Source organism: Suncus etruscus, chromosome 20, assembly GCF_024139225.1.
Source record: "Suncus etruscus isolate mSunEtr1 chromosome 20, mSunEtr1.pri.cur, whole genome shotgun sequence".
NCBI lineage: Eukaryota > Metazoa > Chordata > Mammalia > Eulipotyphla > Soricidae > Suncus > Suncus etruscus.
In genome coordinates, this window is record NC_064867.1 from 27896553 (window position 1) to 27915999 (window position 19447).

Genomic DNA, 19447 nt, shown 5'->3' on the forward strand with positions numbered 1-19447 from the left:
GGATTTCAAAGACCACCATCAATTGCTCCTAATTTCCCATTGGCAACCAGCCTAGCAGACTCTTAGTTAGGTAGAAAGTCCCATAGAGAGAGAGGAAAGGGAGAAACCCTATAAAAAGTCAACTTAAAACAAAGGCAGGTCGCACATGTTCTGCCGGAATCTGTGCATATGCTTTTCATGCATGTCATCCATATCTGCCCTCATGAGATGTGGACTTTTATACTTTCACACTGAGCTGTGTACCAGGGCTCTCTCCACTCTGGAGAAGCCTGAGCATGTTTTTACCTACCCCCCACCAATTCACCTTCCTCAGAACATCCAAACAAAACTTGTTTTTTCTTCACTACTCATCAACCCCTGAAATCCTTTTCTACAAGGAAAAGTCAAGGATCCAAAAGGCCTCGGCAGGTCTAAGACTAAAATTCCTTTTCTGCAAGAGTAAGGCCCACAGTGTTAGATCTCTTCAGCCATATTCCCAGGGTGACAGGGGTCGATAGAAAGTGGTAAATTGTTGGGTTATTGATCCTACCCTAATCAATATTTGTACTCCACCCTAGGGTATGATCTGGTGATGATATATTGGATTATTCCTTCTCCCATCCTAGGGTGGGACCTGATTCTTGTCAAACGCAGGGGTCTGAGAAAGGCAGGGGCGCATTCTTCTGTCTTCTTCCACTGAGTTGCGTTCCATCATAGGAGCAGAAAGCTTGGATGGTTGAATTTCTTGCTTGAGCACTGAATTTCCTGAACCCGTTCTTGTACTCTTCACTTTGTAGATTATTTCTTGCGTTGATGTTTGCTTCCAGACCTGCGTCTCACTAGGCCCTTATTTTGGAGCCATAGGCTCCACTAACAGTAGATTTCCTTCTCAAGGTTGCCGCCTCTGTCCCCCCTTTACAAAAGTAACCCAGGAACTCCCCCTCAACACCACTAGTTCACATTTCCCTTACTTGTTCTTGAATTGTTTTCCTTCAATGTAGTCAAGAACCTCATTACCTCTGACAGGGCTTTCCCCATCCTCTAGTCCAGTGTTTCTCAACCCTTTTGTGCACAGGCACACTTTATTTGGGGTGTGTGTGTCACACCCAGCAGCACTCAGGGGCTACTCCTGGCTCTACGCTCAGAAATCACCCCCCAGCAGGCTTGGGGGACCATATGGAATGCCAGGATTCGAACCATCGTCCTTCTGCATGCAAGGCAAAAGCCTTACCTCCATACTATCTCTCTAACCCCAAAGGCACACTTTTTTCATGAAAAAAATTCACGAGGCACACCACCATTAGAAAATGTTAAAAAAAAAATTAGGGGCCGGAGAGATAGCATGGAGGTAAAGCGTTTGCCTTTCATGCAGGAGGTCATCGGTTCAAATCCCGGCGTCCCATATGGTCCCCCGTGCCTGCCAGGAGCAATTTCTGAGCCTGGAGCCAGGAATAACCCCTGAGCACTGCCTGGTGTGACCCAAAAACCAAAAAAAAAAAAAAAAAATTAACACTTTGCCTATATTGACTATATATAAAGTAATTTTCTTGAATAGGAATCAAATAAACATAAAGAAATTATTTTATAATTACTTTATTATGAAATAAACTAATGATTGGTCTATTTGTGAGCCAAAGCCGCATGTTACGGCTGAAATTGGAATTTTTCCCACAGCACACCAGACAATATCTTACAGTGGTTCTCTCTCTCTCTCTCTCTCTCTCTCTCTCTCTCTCACACACACACACACACACACACACACACACACACACACACACACACACACACACACACGTCATGATGGATGCTGATTCAGGTAAGTCCCAGGCAAGGATCCTGCATGGAAAACATACACACAGGGCCGCTGCTCTTTTACTTAAATCCCCCTGGCCAGGGACCCAATAGAAGGTGGCCTGAGACTCTGTGGGTCCAGAGCCCAGCTGTGCCTTGGGGATTTGTTTGGTGACTGCCCTGCTACTCAGTTGTAGGCCTGTTCCTTATTTAGTCTCAGTTCTGGAAGCTTTGAAGAAATCCTGCAAAGGACAGTTCTGCTGCCTTCTGCCTACTGCAAAGGACAGTTCTGCATTGACTGGCCCCTATGAAGGAGCTCCTCCAGGTCTGCTTTATACCAGTGCCTCCATTAGCAACCCCTTGCTATGCAAACACATGCTTTCCATATCTCTGTCTTGCTTTATTTCTCTGCCATGATATGACAGACATTGAGCCTTATTTTCCAGATCTCCCCAATCTGTGGGGCCAACACTGAGAGGGCAGAGAACGTATCTGTCGTGGTATATTGAGTGAATGAATAAGAGCAGAAGGATACTGGTGGTGTGTCTTCAATAATAATTCTTCAGGCTTGAGCTGAGTTCAGGCCTAGCCAGGACTATTCACCCTCCTAGTCCCAAGACTCAAACTTAACTTGGACCTGTTGGAATTTGGGACTCCAAGCACAATTCATGAAGGTGGAGACTGGGTCAAGTTGTTTTTCTCAATGTTGACCACCAGATGGCACCCCAGGAAGCTGCAACTCCTGCTTCAGGGTGTTGAGAGGTGGGAGGGTATCTAGAGGGCAGGTCTGGGGAAGACACTGTAGCTTGTGGCCAACTGGGGGTGTGGGTAGCCCCAGAATTCCTGATAGAGGGCTCAGAATAGTGGAGCTGGGGGTGAGTTGGAAGCTCCCAAGGCTAACTTTGTTCACTCGGCTGGAAAGTCAGAAGATTTGGATTTTCTTTTTTTTTTTTTTTTTTTTTTTTTTTTTTGATTTTGGGTCACACCCGCAGTGCTCAGGGGTTACTCCTGGCTCTATGCTCAGAAATCGCTCCTGGCAGGCTCGGGGGACCATATGGGATGCCGGGATTTGAACCACTGACCTGCTACATGCAAGGCAAATACCTTAACTCCATGCTATCTCTCCGGCCCCAGAAGATTTGGATTTTCTCTGGTTTAATATGAGTTCCCCATTTTAAGCGCATCATCACTGCTTGGGACCACATCAAGCTTTTACTGTATTGCATCTTGGTATTGTTGTTTATTTATTTTTTTTTTAATTTGGGGGCCACACCCCAAACCAGAGCTTATTTCTGAATCTGTACTCGGAATTCACTCCTGGTGATGCTGGGGGTGGGGGAGATTATATGGGATGCCAGAGATCAAACCAGGTTTGGCTGTGTGCAAGGCAAGTGTCCTACTTGCTTTACTCTTACTCTGGCCCCTATTGTATCTTGTTTTTACAGAAACAGTGCCTCCCCACACAAAGCAAAGTATACCAGGGCCCCACACACCAAAGCTTAGGACTACTTTGCATGCTTTATTAAAGTGACTTTTCAAAATTTAATGTACTGGGCCGGAGAGATAGCATGGAGGTAAGGGGTTTGCCTTGCATGCAGAAGGTCGGTGGTTCGAATCCAGGCATCCCATATGGTCCCCTGAGCCTGCCAGGAGTGATTTCTGAGCATAGAGCCAGGAGTAACCCCTGAGTGCTGCCGGGTGTGACTCAAAAAACAAACCAAAACAAACAAACAAAAAAAAAACAACCTTAATGTACTAGGAAAGCTGTTTTTCTATCACCACTATAATAGGGACCTGAGGGACCCACAAGATCTGAGTGGTAACTTCACACTCAATTATTTCCCAACAAGAGTGTTCCAAATTTGGGTTGCACCCCTTATTCCGAACTTCTCAGCTGATCTCACTTCATTCTTACCACACTATCAGGTATATCCATGTCAATCCATTGTCCAGGGTAATGGGGTTCAGAGAGATTAGGACCCTTTCTAGTCTCATAACTGGTAATCAGTGCCAGCAAGTTTTTGAATAATCTTTCTTTTTACTTGTCTTTGTGTGTGTGTGTGTGTGTATGTGTGTGTGTGTTTTGTTTTGTTTTGTTTCTGGGTCACATCCAGTGGCATTCAGGGGTTACTCCTGCCTCTGTGCTCAAAAATTGCTCCTGACAGGGTTGGGGGACCATATGGGGTGTTGGAGACCGTCCTGGGTTGATCTCATGCAAGGCAAATGCCCTACCACTGTGCTATTCTTCTGGCCCCATAAAGCAGTTCAAAAGTTGGGGATTCGGGCCATAGTGATAATACATTGGGTAGGGCACTTACCTTGCCTGTGGCCAACTGGGTTTGATCCCCCGCATCCCATATGGTCCCTTGAGTTTACAAGGAATGATCCCTGAATGCAGAGGAGTAACCCTCGAGCACCATCCAATGTGGCCCCCAAACAAAAAAAATTTGGGACTTCATGACAGTCTCTACCACCCCCACCCCCCACCATCACCACCACCACCACCACCACATGAAGAGGCAAAACACCAGCTGACAAACACTCCTTGTCCCTGTCCCCAAGGTCCTGTGACCATGACCTTGTTAGGCAGGTCTGCTCTCAGAAGAGCAGGTTGTAGGCTTCAGTCTGCAAAGGTTGGACTGGCTTTTTAGGGGCCATGTCCAACAGCGCAGAAACGGGGGTAGGGGGGCAGGTCATACCCTGCAATGGGTAAACAGGTGGTATTGGTCTGGGCCAATGGGGTTGTTGGTGCTCCCACGAGTGGCTAAGTGCAGTGTTAGTAGGTTGGGGTGGGAGGGTGTCAGGTGCGTGGTGCAGGCATGAAGTTTAAGTCACTTAAGTCACCTCTGCAGCTCCTCAAAGGCTGGACTTTACTCTGCAGCCACCATACACCTGTGTGGCACTCTGGGGGCTCATCCTTGGCCTCCAAAAGCTGTGAAAGTTGAAAGGAAAGGCTTGATATTGGAGTTCAGGGTCCTGGTGGAGTCATGTGCTGCTCCCTACTACCAGCCTGTGGGTCCTTGGCTTCAAGGCAGCAAAAAAAAAAAAAGCAGAGACCCTCAGGAGATCCTCTAACTGTGACAGTGCTTCCTGGCCTCAGAGGGAGGATGGCACCCCAAAAATACAGAAGGGGCAGGGCTTCACCAGGATGGGCTCAACCACCATGGGGGGGACACCCAGTACACAGTTCCCCTGGATCATGTGGGGGTGTGGAGCCAGGGCCATGACTGCCCCTGCTAGGTCTCAGGAGCACCCACTCCTCCCCTGCCCGCTCGCCTTGGTATGAGCCATGGGGGCGGGCAGTCCCGGGGCGGTCCTAACGGAGTGACTTCTCCCAGCCCTGGGGACAGCCAGGGCTGTCCGGCCACAGCATGGGGCCCCGGGGCTGGAGGCGACGAGCTCTGGCGGCCGCATGTCTGGGCTTCGCGCTCCTCCTACTCCTGGGCGCCCTGCCCTGCGCCCTGCGCTCAGGTGAGTGTCCATAAGATCTGTGCTCAGAGGGAGGCCCACTTACCTCCTCCTCGACCCTCTTGGTGACCCCCCAAGTCATGCACGGTAAAGGTGGTGGAGGAACTGAACTTGAAAATCCTCTGTCCCAGGGAGACGCTTGGGCCCCCTCTACAAAGACTAGGAGGCTACTTTGCATCTATTCACCTCAGGTGGGGAAACTGAGGCACAGGCTTGACTCTGAAGTTCCACTTAAGAGCATCTCCCCATTTCACAGAAAAGGAAACTAAGGACAAAGGGAAGTGGAGGGCAGGGCTGGTAATTCAGGAGACGCAGGGACAGGCTGTGGGGACTTCAGTGCTGGCTTTTGCTCTGTCTGCCCTCCGTGTGTGTGTGTGTGTGTGTGTGTGTGTGTGTGTGTGTGTGTGTGTGTGTGTGTGTGTGAGAGAGAGAGAGAGAGAGAGAGAGAGAGAGAAAGAGAGAGAGAGAATGAGATACATGGGGGTGAAAGTGGGGGTGCATATGTGTGGGTTGTGTGAATATAGGGGTGTGGCTAGAGGGAGTGAGTGTATATATGGGATATTGTGGGGTATATATGTGTGTGAGATATGTCACTGGGTGTGTGTGATGGGGTGAGTATATGTGGTGTTATTGGGGGTGTGATTTTCTGATGTGTGAGGGTGCATGTGTGGGGTGGGGTGTGTTTGACTGGATTGCACATAGAGTGTGATGGTGATTGTGTTAGGTGCATGTGTGTGGGTGACTGTGGGGAGCTGAGAAGCTGTGTGTTTATAGGGGTCATGTGTGCGGGCTGTGCAGAGGGTCTGTCTACTCTCCCTCACCTGCTGGGCTCCTCCGGTATACCTGGATACCTGTCATTCTTCTTGGAATGCACAGACCCTGTCCCCCGAGTGAGTGACACAGCTGAGGTGGGTAGATACCAGATTGAGGATGTGATTCTGGGCTCTCAGTGGGGCTTAGCTTTAGGGGACTCACCGAGTCTGGCAGGTGGATAAAAGGGACCTACAGCTATGGACACCCACAGAATCCATTCTCAGGTTCTGGGGAGCAAGTTAGAGTAGCTGGGATGGGCTCATTGTGCCTAAAGTTATGTCTGGGGTACGCTGTCTCCCCCAACCTCCCTGGCTGTCCAAGACTAACCCAGGACGACATGGGGTCCCCCAAGAGCAGCCTCAGGGCCACTAAGGCCTGACCACCTTGTCTGTGTCTGGATAGCCTCAGACCACAGGAATGAGCCCGGGGTCCCTCGCCAGACCCTCTGTGGCTGACCTGTGTGCTCTTTCAGGTTGCCCCCCAACACAGCATGCGCAGTGCCCCAAAGTCTGTCACCTGATTCTCCTGCAGTTCATCCAGTGTCAGGGTTTTAGGGTGTTGGCATCCCAGACCAACATAGGGAGATGTTCCAGGGGTGCGTGGAGGAGGGGCCTGTTTGTGATGGGTGTTTCTGGGGAGTACATTGCCCTCAATTTCAGATATATCCTTCCTTATGCCCCCCACTCTGCCTGGGCTGCAGAAAGCCCCTGACCATGGTCATGTCCCCCAGTACCAGCTCTCACATCTGCTCCAAAGATTATTTGGGGCCACACTCAGTGGTACTCAGGAGTTATTCCTGGCTCTGTAATCAGCTATCATTTCTTAGCTATCATTTCTTAGTGGTCTCGGGGGACCATTGGGATGCCAGGGATGGAACCTAGATTGGCTGAGTGCAAGGCAAGTGTCCTGTCTACTGTGCATCACTGGGGACCACTCCAACCCCAGGAGACCCTTCTTGCCGAGGCTACTGCTCCAAGATTGGGGGTCTCTGAGACCCATTTTACAGCCCTTACTACCCTCCAGAATCCTTCTCTACTCCTACTGAATGGTCTGGGGGCTCCTGGGCAGGAAAAGGTCAGGGACCTAGGCATCCCCCTCCTCCTCCACTATCCCCCTCCTTCCTAAACCCCAGCCAAGAGCAGAGAGGCCAGTGAGGGTGTGCAGTGTTGAGGGGCACATAACAGACTTGGGAGACAATGGGGTGTAGGGCCTCATCCTGGAGACAGCTGCAGTGGGTTCCTTCTTGCTGCATTTGGGTCCAGGCTAGAAAGAGATATGGGGTGATGCTCCCTTAGGGCCAGAACCTGAGAGGGCACTAGCCTCTCAGGATATGAATGGTGCTGGCACCTACTTGTAGAATAAGGAGGAAACACCTGGGGTCCTGCTTACCTTCCCTGGCAGAGAAGGTAGAAATGTTACCCTGAGTCCCCCAGAATGCATTCATCAACAACGATCTAGTGCCCAGAGTCCTGGGAAGGCAGAAAGTCTTTGAAAATGGAGTGGTAGTCCTCCACACCTCAATCTCACTGTGTCCCTGCCAGCATGTGGTGGCCAGGACACAGTGGTCCAATGCAATGATTGTGGGTTCTGATGCACCATAAGGTTGGGCCAAGACTGGCTTTGAGCGGAAGGGAAGGCTGGTTTGCGCAATGAGAAACTCAATTCTAGCTGCAGCCCCTGCCCCAGGGAGAGCCTCTGTGGCCACAGAGCTGCTAACCCCATTCTTATCACGCCTTACACAGTTTCGCAGGCACTGGGCATCTGTTCTGGCACTGGGGTCACAAGTGTTTCTTGAGATCCAGGCTGGGTCTCTGCTTGCTTGAGGGACTTTGGGGTGGGGCAGGGGAGAGGACCTGTTCTCAGGGGAGCCCACCTATGTCACATGTCTCTGAGCTTCTCCAGAGCTTCTGTGGGGGATGTGGAAGGGCCTCAGTGGCACCTCAGTGCAAGGCCCAGACTGTAGACAGCAGCATAGTGCTCATTGGGCAGGGAATTGTCCTAAATGAGAGCACAATATTCGGATCCTAGGCAAAATAAATGCACAGATGCCCAGTGATGATGGTCAATCAAGGTGCCAGGGCTATGGGGATTGGTGAAAAGCAAACTGGGCATTCGAGCACTCAGTTCAACAGCTGTCCCTGGATCCCTTGTAGTGGGGATACAGAGGTGGCCGGGGCAGGTAGGCCGCTCCTACAGTCCTGTGTCCACTGCTGCACCCATCTACTAGCTCTTTCTCATCCCTTTCATAGATCTGGTGCCCTACTTCTCCCTACTTCTGACTAGACAAGTAAAAAATCGAGTTTGAAGCTTCCAGATAATGATCTCTCAACTTAGACCACTCTGCATTACTCCACTTAGGCAAGCCCAGATGCCTTTAGGCCTAGATGGATCTAGAAGCTGCATCTCTATCTCCAGCACAAGGTGTGGTTTTTCTCTGGAAGCTTCAGTCTCAGATGAAAGTGGAAGTTCCTGACACTGGAGAGTTACAACAGCAGGCAGGGCTCTTGCCTTACAGGTGGACAATCTGGACTTGATTCCTGGAACTCTATATGGTTCCATGAGCATTACCAGGAGTGATCCCTGAGAGGAAAGCCCAGAGTGAACTCTGCATGAATTTATTTCCACTATCAACTGCCAAATGTGGCCCCCAAAACAAATGAACAAAACCCCAACAAAAGTGAAGGTTCTTTTGACCAATTGCTCTAGCCAGAACCCCCAGAATGCATTTCATTGGCCTGGAGTGGGGAACATGGTGCCTATGGCAAAAAAGGAAGAAATGTCATTATTGGCCAGGTCTGCAGATAGGCAAGCCCATCAGAGCCCAGTAATGTAAGCACATTTGTTCCTGGGTTAATCAGGGAGGTTAGCTGAGGAGAGTGACTACTGGGACTCAATTCAAAAATGCTCACGAGGATCAGAGTGATAGTACAGTGGTAGGGCTTTTGCCTTGCACACAGTTGACCTGGGATGAACCTGGGTTTGATCCTTGAGACCCCAGATGGTCCCCCAAGCCTGCCAGGAGCAATTTCTGAGCACAGAGCCAGGAGTAACCCTTGAAAACCACCAGCTGTGCTCCTCCCCCCCCCCCCCAAAAAAAAAGAAACAAAGAAATGCTCACAAATGGTGGAGTGGGAAGCTCTGGGCTCATTCCCCAAAACTTCACATCCCTCTGAGTATTATCAGCAGAGGCCTTGGTGACCCTTACACAACCACCAACTCCAAGAAAGGCCACAATGCGACTGTTCAATGGCACGTGCTGCCCAGTGTCCAGAGCTCAGAGGCAATCCAGATTTCTGAGGGGATGGCAAAAAGGTGAGCAGAAAGATGGCTCCCCCAGAGCTGGTCCCAGACACCAATCTGCAGAAAATGACTAATTCCACGTTACTGAGAATTTGAAACAGTTTGCTTTGCAGAACAGGGGCATTTGGGTGAGGCTTTGAAGCAACATAAGATTGCTCAAGTGAGACCATGAATAAAGGGGGTTTAGGGAAGGGCCTCGGGGAGGATCCCATTGCTGAGATCTGGTGAGCCTGCCCTCCCTTCCCCTACAAAGTTAAGGCTCCCAGAGCCAGGCCTGTGCAGTGAGTGTGTTAGGAGACCCCAAGTGACTGGCACTGAGTGGGGGGGGGGGGGAGTGGGGCCCTATAACATGTTGTTAGAAGTGAGAGGCATTTGAGATCTTCCTGGGGGGTGGGCAGTAGGCAGCCCAGTGAATATGGGAAGGGCCTAATGCTCATAGGTAGGTGGGGTTCCATGAGGCCTAGACTCAAGAGACCACAGAATGACCGCTAGACCAGGCTTTCCTTCCTGGTTCTTCGTGGCATTCCGGGAATAGTCCCATGTGGGGATGAAGAGGGACAGTTCTCCAGACTTCAGCAACCAACCACACAAGAGGCAGCCCTTTAGGTCCTGCCCATATGGTCCTCCCTCTGTCTGACCAACAGAAGGAATATCCCTGACTGCAGGGGGCTCAGGTCACCTAGGACTCTAGGACTGAATGGGCAGGGACAGACTGCAGGCCCCCTCACAAAGTGTGGTCTGGGTCCCCTATTCCTGCTGACCTGGACTTGCAACACAGGCCAGCTGGGACTTATTAACCAGCTGCATGTGGCGTAACTGTGCTCACTGGACTGGGGGTCACTAGTCTTCCCCTACCAATACCAAAGCCTCCAGTCATCCCCCAAATGGCTTCTACTCCTGCCAGAGACTCCCCTTGAGCCTATAATAGGGGGAGGGTGTCCCCAGGATGATCTGTCAGTGTTTCTGTCCCAGGTGCCTTTGCATTGTCCCTAGACTTGGCCAAGGATAGACCTTATTGGGTGTCCCATCCAAGCTGTCACTGTGTGACCCCAGGAGGCTCACTGTCTACCCCAAGCCCATCAGCTCATGCCCAGTGATAGGGGTGCCTGCAGGAGCTGAGAGGAGCCAGAGGCAGGCTGGAAGGGCACACTGCTGTGGGCAGGGCTAATCCTGTGTCTAGCTTTCCCTGCCAAGAAGCTTGGTCTGGGTTTATCTACCTTGGTTTGAGCTTCAGTTTTCCCATCTGTTAGATGTTGTAAGAATTGTGTGTACTTGAGAGGAGGAATGGGGTTGATATGCAGGGAGCACTGGGCCAGGCGCTCCCCTCTCTTCTGGGCCCCAACCTCCAGGGCCTGACTGTGCCTAGTCACTTCCTGTCCTTATTGTAGCACTTAAAAGTCACCCAAAAATCCAGGGCTGCACCATGCCACAGGTCCAGGGCTCCCCCAACATTCATCTGACTGATTTCTAAACTTTCTAGTCCCCAAGGCTCTGTTGTTTATAGGGCTCTGATATTGGGTTCTGCCTGTCTCCTTCTAGCCTATATGCTCTTGCTTTTCTCTGGGGCACCTCCTTCTACCTCCTCTTCCCCTTCTCTGGTATGCTCCACTGGCTCTTGCTATTCTTGTTCCCCTTTTCCAAGCAGAACCCCCTGTGGTTTAGGCCTTCCTGTGGTTGCTCAGGGCCCCACCCAGTTTGACCTGGAGACTCCCTGGTGGTGCCACTGTGGCAGGGTCTGGGACCTGCAGCTGTCCTGGGCTGAAGACAGAACCTGGCAGACTTGGAAGTGGTAGAAGTGGGTACTGGGGTGGGGGAGTACCTCCCTCTCAGGGTGCTAGTGTCCACAGGGCAGAGGGCATGCCCTTTGATCTCATCCCTCCTATTGTTCCAGGACTCCTGCCCCTCCTCCATGCTGGACGAAGGGCCCTTTCTGTGTGGTGGCAGGGCGGGGTGACCAGCCCTGTAATCAGTGGCCACAGCTATTCTGGGCCTGTCACGGCCCCCTTTCCGCCTGTGGATCTGGGAGTCATTTTCCTGCAGGCTGGCCAGGAAATGGGGGCCCCCTCCTATGGGCTGGTGTTTCTGGAAGGTCAGGTTCCCCCAGATGTCAGGTCAAGATGACTCAGGGAGAAACTCTCTGTCACAGGATTCCCCACTACAGAGACTGCCAAATCCCTGGGCCTTGATTGTGGACCCCACAGGAGTACCAGACCTCTGAGCATCTCTACATTTCCAGCTGCAACCTGGGATGATAGATCCACTGCTTGGGACTTGGGGGGCTGATCTGTGTGAGCCTAGCTTGGTGCAGGGGTTCCTGACCTCGGTGCAGCTTACTCTAGGTCTTCAGCTAGAGGACACAGATGACTGGAACTCAGGCCATTTTAGTAAAGACCTCCCGGGGCTCCTGCCTCCTTCTACAAGGTCCACACTGATGTCCTGGCTCTGGTTACTTGAGTCTCTTTCCTTCCCATTGGGTGGAAGCAAGATGTGCAAGTGTTTGTGCTGGTTTCCATGATGGTCAGAGAAACCATAGCTGGAAGGGAATATCCTGGGGAGAAGGGCCATCCACAGCCTCAGGCTACCTGACCCTCTCTCAGCCTCTGAGTTTCAGGTTCTGTCTGTCTCCCAGTCTCTGTCTGTGTGGGGGGCACCCCAATTCTGGCATGTTAAGTTTAGTTCCTCAGCACAAACTCACATAGCACTACAGGCTGGACTGAGCTACCCTGCATCCTATGCTGCTGGGGCCCTGGCAGTGCCCCTCCGTGCTGTCAGCAGGAAGATAGTCAGCCATCATTCGACAGTGACACCTGTGTCCCCCACAGTATCAGAGAGCAAGTTGCTGGGCTCAGGCTGGTTGAGCAGGAAGACAAGGACCCCCCTGCAGAGGCTCTACGACCTGGACCAGGTAGGTAGGAGACCTGCCCCATACCCCAACCCACCCCCACACTGTTCTACCGGCACTCCATGTCAGGATTCCCCCCAGGTGTGAGGACACTACTCATTGCAGACATTTCTCTACTGCTCTGTAGGCCCACAGGGAGGAAATATACTAAAATTCTTCCTCTTCACCCAGAAAGCCCCCACAGTCAGTAAAACTCAACCCAGAGCTTTCACAGAGCTATGCTCGACCACCCAAACCACCTAATTTCAGAACATTCTAGCATGTTCCAAATAAAGCCTATTGCCCAATAGCAATCACTCCCGATGTCCCTCAATTCCTGTAGCACGACCACTCCTCTCTTCCTAACATGTCCTGGATCCCTGATGGATGTTTCTGGGAAGTGAGACCACTCAGTATGGCGTCTGCATAGCTTCCCCATCCTACCATGTTTCAAGGTGCTTATCTGTCTTCGAACACTCTAAGCTTCTCTCCCCTCTATGACAGAATAACATTCTTTTTTTTTTTTGGGGGGGGGGGCCCACACCCGGCGGTGCTCAGGGATTACTCCTGGCTGTCTGCTCAGAAATAGCTCCTGGCAGGCACGGGGGACCATATGGGACACCGGGATTTGAACCACACCTTTGGTCCTGGATTGGCTGCTTGCAAGGCAAACACCACTGTGCTATCTCTCCGGGCCTGACAGAATGTCATTCTATGGTTGGGGTGGCTGTCTGAAATGCTCACCATTTCACTGGGGATGGACAGGGAAGCTGGTTTCACCTGTGGGATGATCTGTCCTGTGAATGTGTGTCACATGTTTGGAGTGAAACATGTTTTTAGTTATCTTGGATAGTCACTTACGCTGGAGCAGCTGGTTTAATTTCATATTATTTTGGTTTGTTTCTTTCTGGGGCTATACCTGGCTTGCTAAGGCATACTCCTGGCTCTATACTTAGGAATCACTCCTGGATATGCTCAGGATGCTGAGGTGCTGAACAAAGGTCAGCCATGTACAAGCAAGCACCACTACTGTCCACTGTACTATCATTCTAGTCCCTCTCTGGTTGCTTTTATTGCAATTTTAAAAATTTAGAAAAAAAATTTTACCCTGGAACTCTTAAACCAAAATCCACCCAGAAGAGCAACTGAGGGGCTGTAGGGGGCTTCTTGGTTACTCTGTTTAGAACAGAGGACTTGAGGACAGGAGGAGGAGTTGGAGGTGCTGGCCAGGCTGCACTCCCAGTTATGCCCAATTCCTACCTCTGTGACTAATATCAAAGTGCCTGGAATACAGTTTTTGCTCAACAAATGCCAAGCATTGAGATTAGTATCTCTGTGTGAGCATGCATGCGTGTATGTGGGGGTGGGGTGGGGGGAATTAAAGCTATCAAAGAACCAAAGGATGTAACAAATCATAAACACATAATTATGGGCCAGAGAGTACAGTGGGGAAGGTGCTTGCCTTGCAGGTGGTTGACCTGACTCAATTCCCAGCACCACTTACAGTTCCTTGAGCACTGCCAGGAGTGATCTGTGAGCACAGAGCCAAGATAAGCTCTGAGCACAGCAAAGTGTGGCCCCCAAACAAAAAACAAACAAGCCCAGAATTAGCTGTTCTATCCCTGAGCAAAAGTCTATCCCAATAGCTGGCAAATACTCCTTGTTATGTCCTAGGTTGGCAAGGATGGCAGAACTCAGCAAAGCTTAAGTCAGAAAATCTTTTATTAACCACGCAGCGACTGCAATTCATAAAAAATAAGGCAAAATGAGGCCCCAAATGCAGTCCTTCCAGTCCTTTTAAAGTATGAGGTCCATCATCCCAAAGCAGATATGCACAAGTAGATAAGTGGGTTCCCAATAATAGGTAGTTACAGTTACAAGGTCAATATGCAGTTAGTTCTCAGTAAAATTTCAACAGATTATTTTCATCCTCCCTCCCCATCTCTGGACCTGACTAATTAAGGGAACTCCTGCCATTTCAGATGTTGGCCCCTATCTCTGGGTTAAGCTAGTTAAGGGGAGTTCCTACAATAAAACAAGCAAGTTGTAACTTCAGAAGCTAATCTTTGCAGCAATTGAGCAAGCAATAATTGTCAAAAGCCAATACTCACAGTTGCTTAAGATTAGCTGAGTGGGGTGGAGGGTCGGTGTCTCTGTAAAAAGAAAGTCCACTCCAAACTCAGTAACCATATGGGTCAGCGTTAACATTCATTTTTCTGGGCCAAGGTTTCACACTCCAAGCCCTGCTTGACGGTTCCTTTCCACTGCCTATTAGTACGACACTGAGCCTCTGTTCCATTTGGACTTGGAATGTGGCACTATGATGTCACCAATTATGACATCACTCTTGTCCATATCAGGCTGCCCTTGAGATCAGATTTGGTGGCTGGTTCTCCTGGACTCCTTGTACTCAACAAACAGGAACTTAAACCTCCTACTCTTTCCAAAGAATACGGGATTTCCTGGACAGGCCAATTTTCTGGCCATTCTTTATCAGAGATTATGGTAACCTGAGCACCTGAGTCTAGCATGCTCGAAAGGGTCGCCCTTCCAAGTGAAGTTTGATCATTGGGTTTTCGTCTTTTAATGTAGTAACCAGAGCCACGAGTGGGTTGTGAGCAGCACCCAGATTTGTGCTTCCAAAACCTCCAATTCTTTTTTATCTGAGTCCTCACATTTGACATAAGGCACTATCATGATCTGGGCAATAGCTTTCCCTTTTTTAAAGGTCCACATAACTGGCTCAGTAATAACTACAATGATTTCTCCCATTGAATCTGAGTCAAGGACACACGTGGTTATTGATATACCCTTTATGTTGAGGGAACTTCTGCTAAGAATCAAACCCGCTGTCCCTCAATTCCTGTAGCACGACCACTCCTCTCTTCCTAACATGTCCTGGATCCCTGATGGATGTTTCTGGGAAGTGAGACTACTCAGCATGGCGTCTGCATAGCTTCCCCATCCTACCATGTTTCAAGGTGCTTATCTGTCTTCGAACACTCTAAGCTCTCCCCTCTATGACAGAATGACATTCTATGGTTGGGGTGACTGTCTGAAATGCTCACCATTTCACTAGGGATGTGAGTATGTGGGGGTGCCAGGCCCACAATGCCAGTTTCTAACATGTAAGGGCATGCTCCTGGGTAAATTGTAATGTCCCCAGGAGGTACTATTCCAATCTGGCACTTCCTGATGTAGCGTGAATTAATTCCCTAATCGTGATGAATTTTCTTGGGCTGGACTGGGAAGGATTATGATTTGAGAAATTTGCCCCTGTTTCAATAGGGCCTAGGGGTAGGCCCTGTGGGCATTTCCCTGCCTGTTTCCCAGGGTGTTTCCCTGTCTGTGTGCTCCTGAGTTGAATTTAAAAGGAGTCTGCAATGTCTTTGGACAGGCTTCCCACTATGGTAACAGTTGATTTGCTTCCTCGGGTTTGTGTTGAAACCTCTCCTCAGATTATTATCAACGAAGTTTCTGGATCTACAATCTTTCGCCTAATGTCAGCCTTTTCCACATTTTGGGCATAACTCTGGTTTACTGAGAGTGCTCTGTCCCTGAGGGGAGTAAGGCATTGTTCCCTTGGTAACTGTGAAGGTTTGTACCGAGTCTAAGTGGGGTGGGGGTTGGGGTTCCCCATAGACATTCTGACAGGCATAAAGGAAATCATTCACATCTGCCTTTTCATGTAATGTAGCCAATACTAATCTGCAGGCTGAATTCTCATTATAATAAGCCAAACATTTTACTAGGAAGTTTGTCACCTCCTCATCTTTGATTTGTAACTTCAGAGCATCTTTAAGTTTACCCACAAACGCTACATATGGTTCATAAGGGCCTTGAGTAATTTTTAAAAAGTTTCCTGTACCCGTGCTGTTAGAATCAATTTTTTTCCATGAAGACAATGCAATATCCCTAATTATATTTAAGATTTCTTTGATTTCTTTAGGTAAAACAGCTTGTGCCTTAATATTTACAAATTGATTTTCTACCATCAATAATTAATACAAGAGAGTAACCCCTGTCACTTGTTTTTTCGTACCATCCAGGCTATATAATTTGGCTTTTACACCCTCTGAATAAAACATTTCCCATTCACTTTGCTGTTTAGACGACAGGCATATATCAGCGATTGTTTTAAAATCATACAAAATCCAAGATGAGTATGACTCCAAAGTTTTAGTAACTCCACACTGTATTGTGATGTTGGACCATAATCTTTACATGCTTTTCTAAACCAATCTAATTCTTCCATCTGAAAGGGTACATAGTTAGAAACATTTACCCTGTGTAAAGGGAATGAGACCGGATTAGCAAAATTACTCTGAATAGGACTCTGAGGCTGTGCATGTGGCTCATCGTCTGAATCAGCACTGTTGTGCGATTCGATTTTGTGAATAGAATCAGGCCTCGCTTATGGAGTTAGCACTGGAGGTTGATCATTATCTGAGTCAGCACTGTTATGCGATTCACTAGAATCAGGCTTCACCTGTGGAGGTTGGTCATTCGTGTTTTTCAGATCATAAGTTTCTAAATTATTATTCCGAGTTGTTTTTCTTCTGGGAAAAATGCCTATATTTTTGATGGTGGGGCTGGATTCGTCAGCCTACACCTTGGTCTGAATTTTCGTTGGATAGATTTCCTTATTATCCATACTGGTTTTAGCCTATTTCTATACTTTCTATTTCCTAAACACCAGCCAATGTCTATGCTCACCATAACAATATTAGCCAACACAGAAATTCCACGAACTATGACGGATGGAGACAATACAGGTGAGGCAAATATTAGAGTATAAATTTTCATTTGAACTATAGACTACAACCATCCAACAACAATGATTTTTCCCTATCACCAAACCAATTGGTTTAAAACAAGATGGAGCAAATCACCAGAAGTTAATTAACCAGAAGTTAAATGTAATATAAGAGCGATCTTTCAAAGAATATGTCTTCTGTAAAATAAATTTTTGTCAATTTTGTCAAAAAAAAAAAAAACCAACAAGATGAAATAATCCACTTGACTAAGGCAGAACCAATGTGTTTGAAAAAAGGTGACATAATCAACATGACTAACCACAGAAGCCATCCAAGGGTCTCCAGAGGAAATTTCTCACAAAGCACTTCACTTACAGTTATTGAGGGTTCAGGTTCACCTTGTCTGGGCGCCATTTGTTGCCCCATTTGTTGGGTCCCGTTTACTCCTTTGTTGGTTGTTTGTGTATCCACAAAGAGCGTCTAGAATGAGAAATTGATTCCCATCTCATTCTCCCCTTGTGGGGGGAGATCTTGGTAATATTTATCCGCAGCAAATAATCCACACAGACAGGAGGGTTAAGGGGTAAAAGATTGGGCCAAGAGAGTCCTTTGTCAGCCTGCTGCTAGCTCCAAAACACACCTAGAGCCAGCCAGCCAACTCTGGCAAAAGACCCTGAACCCCTCGCTCCCAAACTATTTATTCGGCTCTCAACATGGCCCCCACCTGGAAGGTCAAGGTGGGACAACAGGCAAAGGATAATCTCTTTTTTTTTTTAAACAAATTATCTTTATTTAAACACCGTGATTACAAATATAATTGTAGTTGTATGATTACAGTCATGTCAAGAACACCCCCCCTTCACCAGTGCAGGATTCCCACCACCAGTTTCCAAGATCTGCAAAGGATAATCTTATGGAAATATTTTCATATACAACAATGGCGTGTGTGTGTGTGTGTGTGTGTGTGTGTGTGTGTGTGTGTGTGTGTGTGTGTGTTTCCACTCAGAGTCCTTACCTGGCACTCACCTGAATCAGATTCCATCCAGTCAAGACCTGGGGGCCCTGCCCTCACCCCACCCCTGCCCTGTCTCCCCATCTGTCTCCCCACAGGGCCCACCCTCTGCCCTGGCTGATGTGCACCGGATGCGACGCAACCTGCTTCAGCAGGCCTGTCAACGCCACACACGACGCCAGCAGCTGCTGCAACCATCGGACCTGAGCCACGTGCTGGTGGATGACACGCATGGCCTGCTCTACTGTTACGTGCCCAAGGTGGCCTGCACCAACTGGAAGCGGGTGCTGCTGGCACTCAACCAAGGCCTCCAGGACCCAGGCGCCATTCCCGCGCATGAGGCGCATGCCCGAGGCCGCCTGCCCTCGCTGGCCGACTTCCGGCCTAGCGAGATCAATCTGCGCCTGCGCACTTACCTGGCCTTCCTGTTCGTCCGGGAACCCTTCGAGCGCCTGGCTTCCGCCTTCCGCAACAAGTTCTCGCGACCCTTCAGCAACGACTTCCGGCAGCGCTACGGCACGCGCATCATCCGGCGCATGCGCCCTCTCGCGCAGCCCGAGGCGCTGGCTCGAGGCCACGACGTGCGCTTCTCAGAGTTCCTAACCTACCTGCTCGACCCGCGCACGCGCCGTGAGGAGCCGTTCAACGAGCACTGGGAGCGCGCGCATGCGCTCTGCCACCCTTGCCGCCTGAGGTATCACGTGATAGGCAAATTTGAGACATTGCAGGAAGATGCTGCCTTCGTGCTGGGCCTCACAGGAGTCTCCTCAGCCCTGCGCTTCCCGAATCCGCCGCCATCGCAGCCCCAAGGCCCCTCTGGGCAGGATCGAGCCATGCGTCTGTTCCAGGACATCAGCCCCTTTTACCAGAGGCGCCTTTACGAGCTCTACAAGATGGACTTCCTGCTCTTCAACTACTCAGTGCCTTCCTACCTGAGGCTGAGCTAGGAAATGTAGGCTTCCATAGTGGTCTTACTCCAGAGATGCACGGTGGTTCCAATCCGGCATCCCATATGGTCCCCTGAGCCTGCCAAGAGTGACTTTTGAGCCTAGAGCCAGGAGGAACCCCTGAGCACTGCCGATGTGACCCAAAAACAAACCAACAAAAACAGAGATGCACCCCAGTCCTGGGGTGAGGACCAAGGATGTGCAATAGGTTGTCAAATCACCCCCACATATCGTATCTCCAAACCCCTGTGAATGGAGTCTAAGTCAGGATCACACATAAAATCATCCAAACCAGGCCTCGGAGGGTGAAACGTGTGGAGTCTGGCAGTTTTCAACCTCGTATCTCCACCAAAGTGTCTGACAGAAATACTGTTTTTATTGAGTACAAAAACCAACTCCTTCGATGGGACAGTAAGGACATAGTAGGGACAGAGTTCCAGGGGTCCTCAAACTTCTTAAACAGGGGCCAGTTCACTGTCCCTCAGACCATTGGAGGGTC

General features: G+C 49.5%; 1 protein-coding gene across 1 annotated transcript; it reads left to right on the forward strand.

The window, feature by feature from the left end:
* The first annotated feature begins 1779 nt into the window (after positions 1 to 1779).
* CHST13 (carbohydrate sulfotransferase 13) lies at positions 1780 to 18997 on the forward strand. The gene is made up of 9 exons (XM_049766093.1): positions 1780 to 1795; positions 4703 to 4782; positions 5121 to 5241; positions 6524 to 6592; positions 10130 to 10163; positions 10891 to 10949; positions 11243 to 11440; positions 12174 to 12256; positions 18100 to 18997. The coding sequence occupies exons 1-9, from the start codon at positions 1780 to 1782 to the stop codon at positions 18946 to 18948; spliced, it is 1509 nt and encodes a 502-aa protein (XP_049622050.1). The 3' UTR covers positions 18949 to 18997.
* Positions 18998 to 19447: the final 450 nt, after the last annotated feature.

Coding starts and splice junctions, on each gene's coding strand:
- CHST13 (XM_049766093.1), top strand. Junction 10,164..10,890: donor ATTAACCAGCTGCATGTGGC/GTAACTGTGCTC, acceptor GTCTCCTTCTAG/CCTATATGCTCTTGCTTTTC. Junction 12,257..18,099: donor GGCTCTACGACCTGGACCAG/GTAGGTAGGAGA, acceptor GTCTCCCCACAG/GGCCCACCCTCTGCCCTGGC.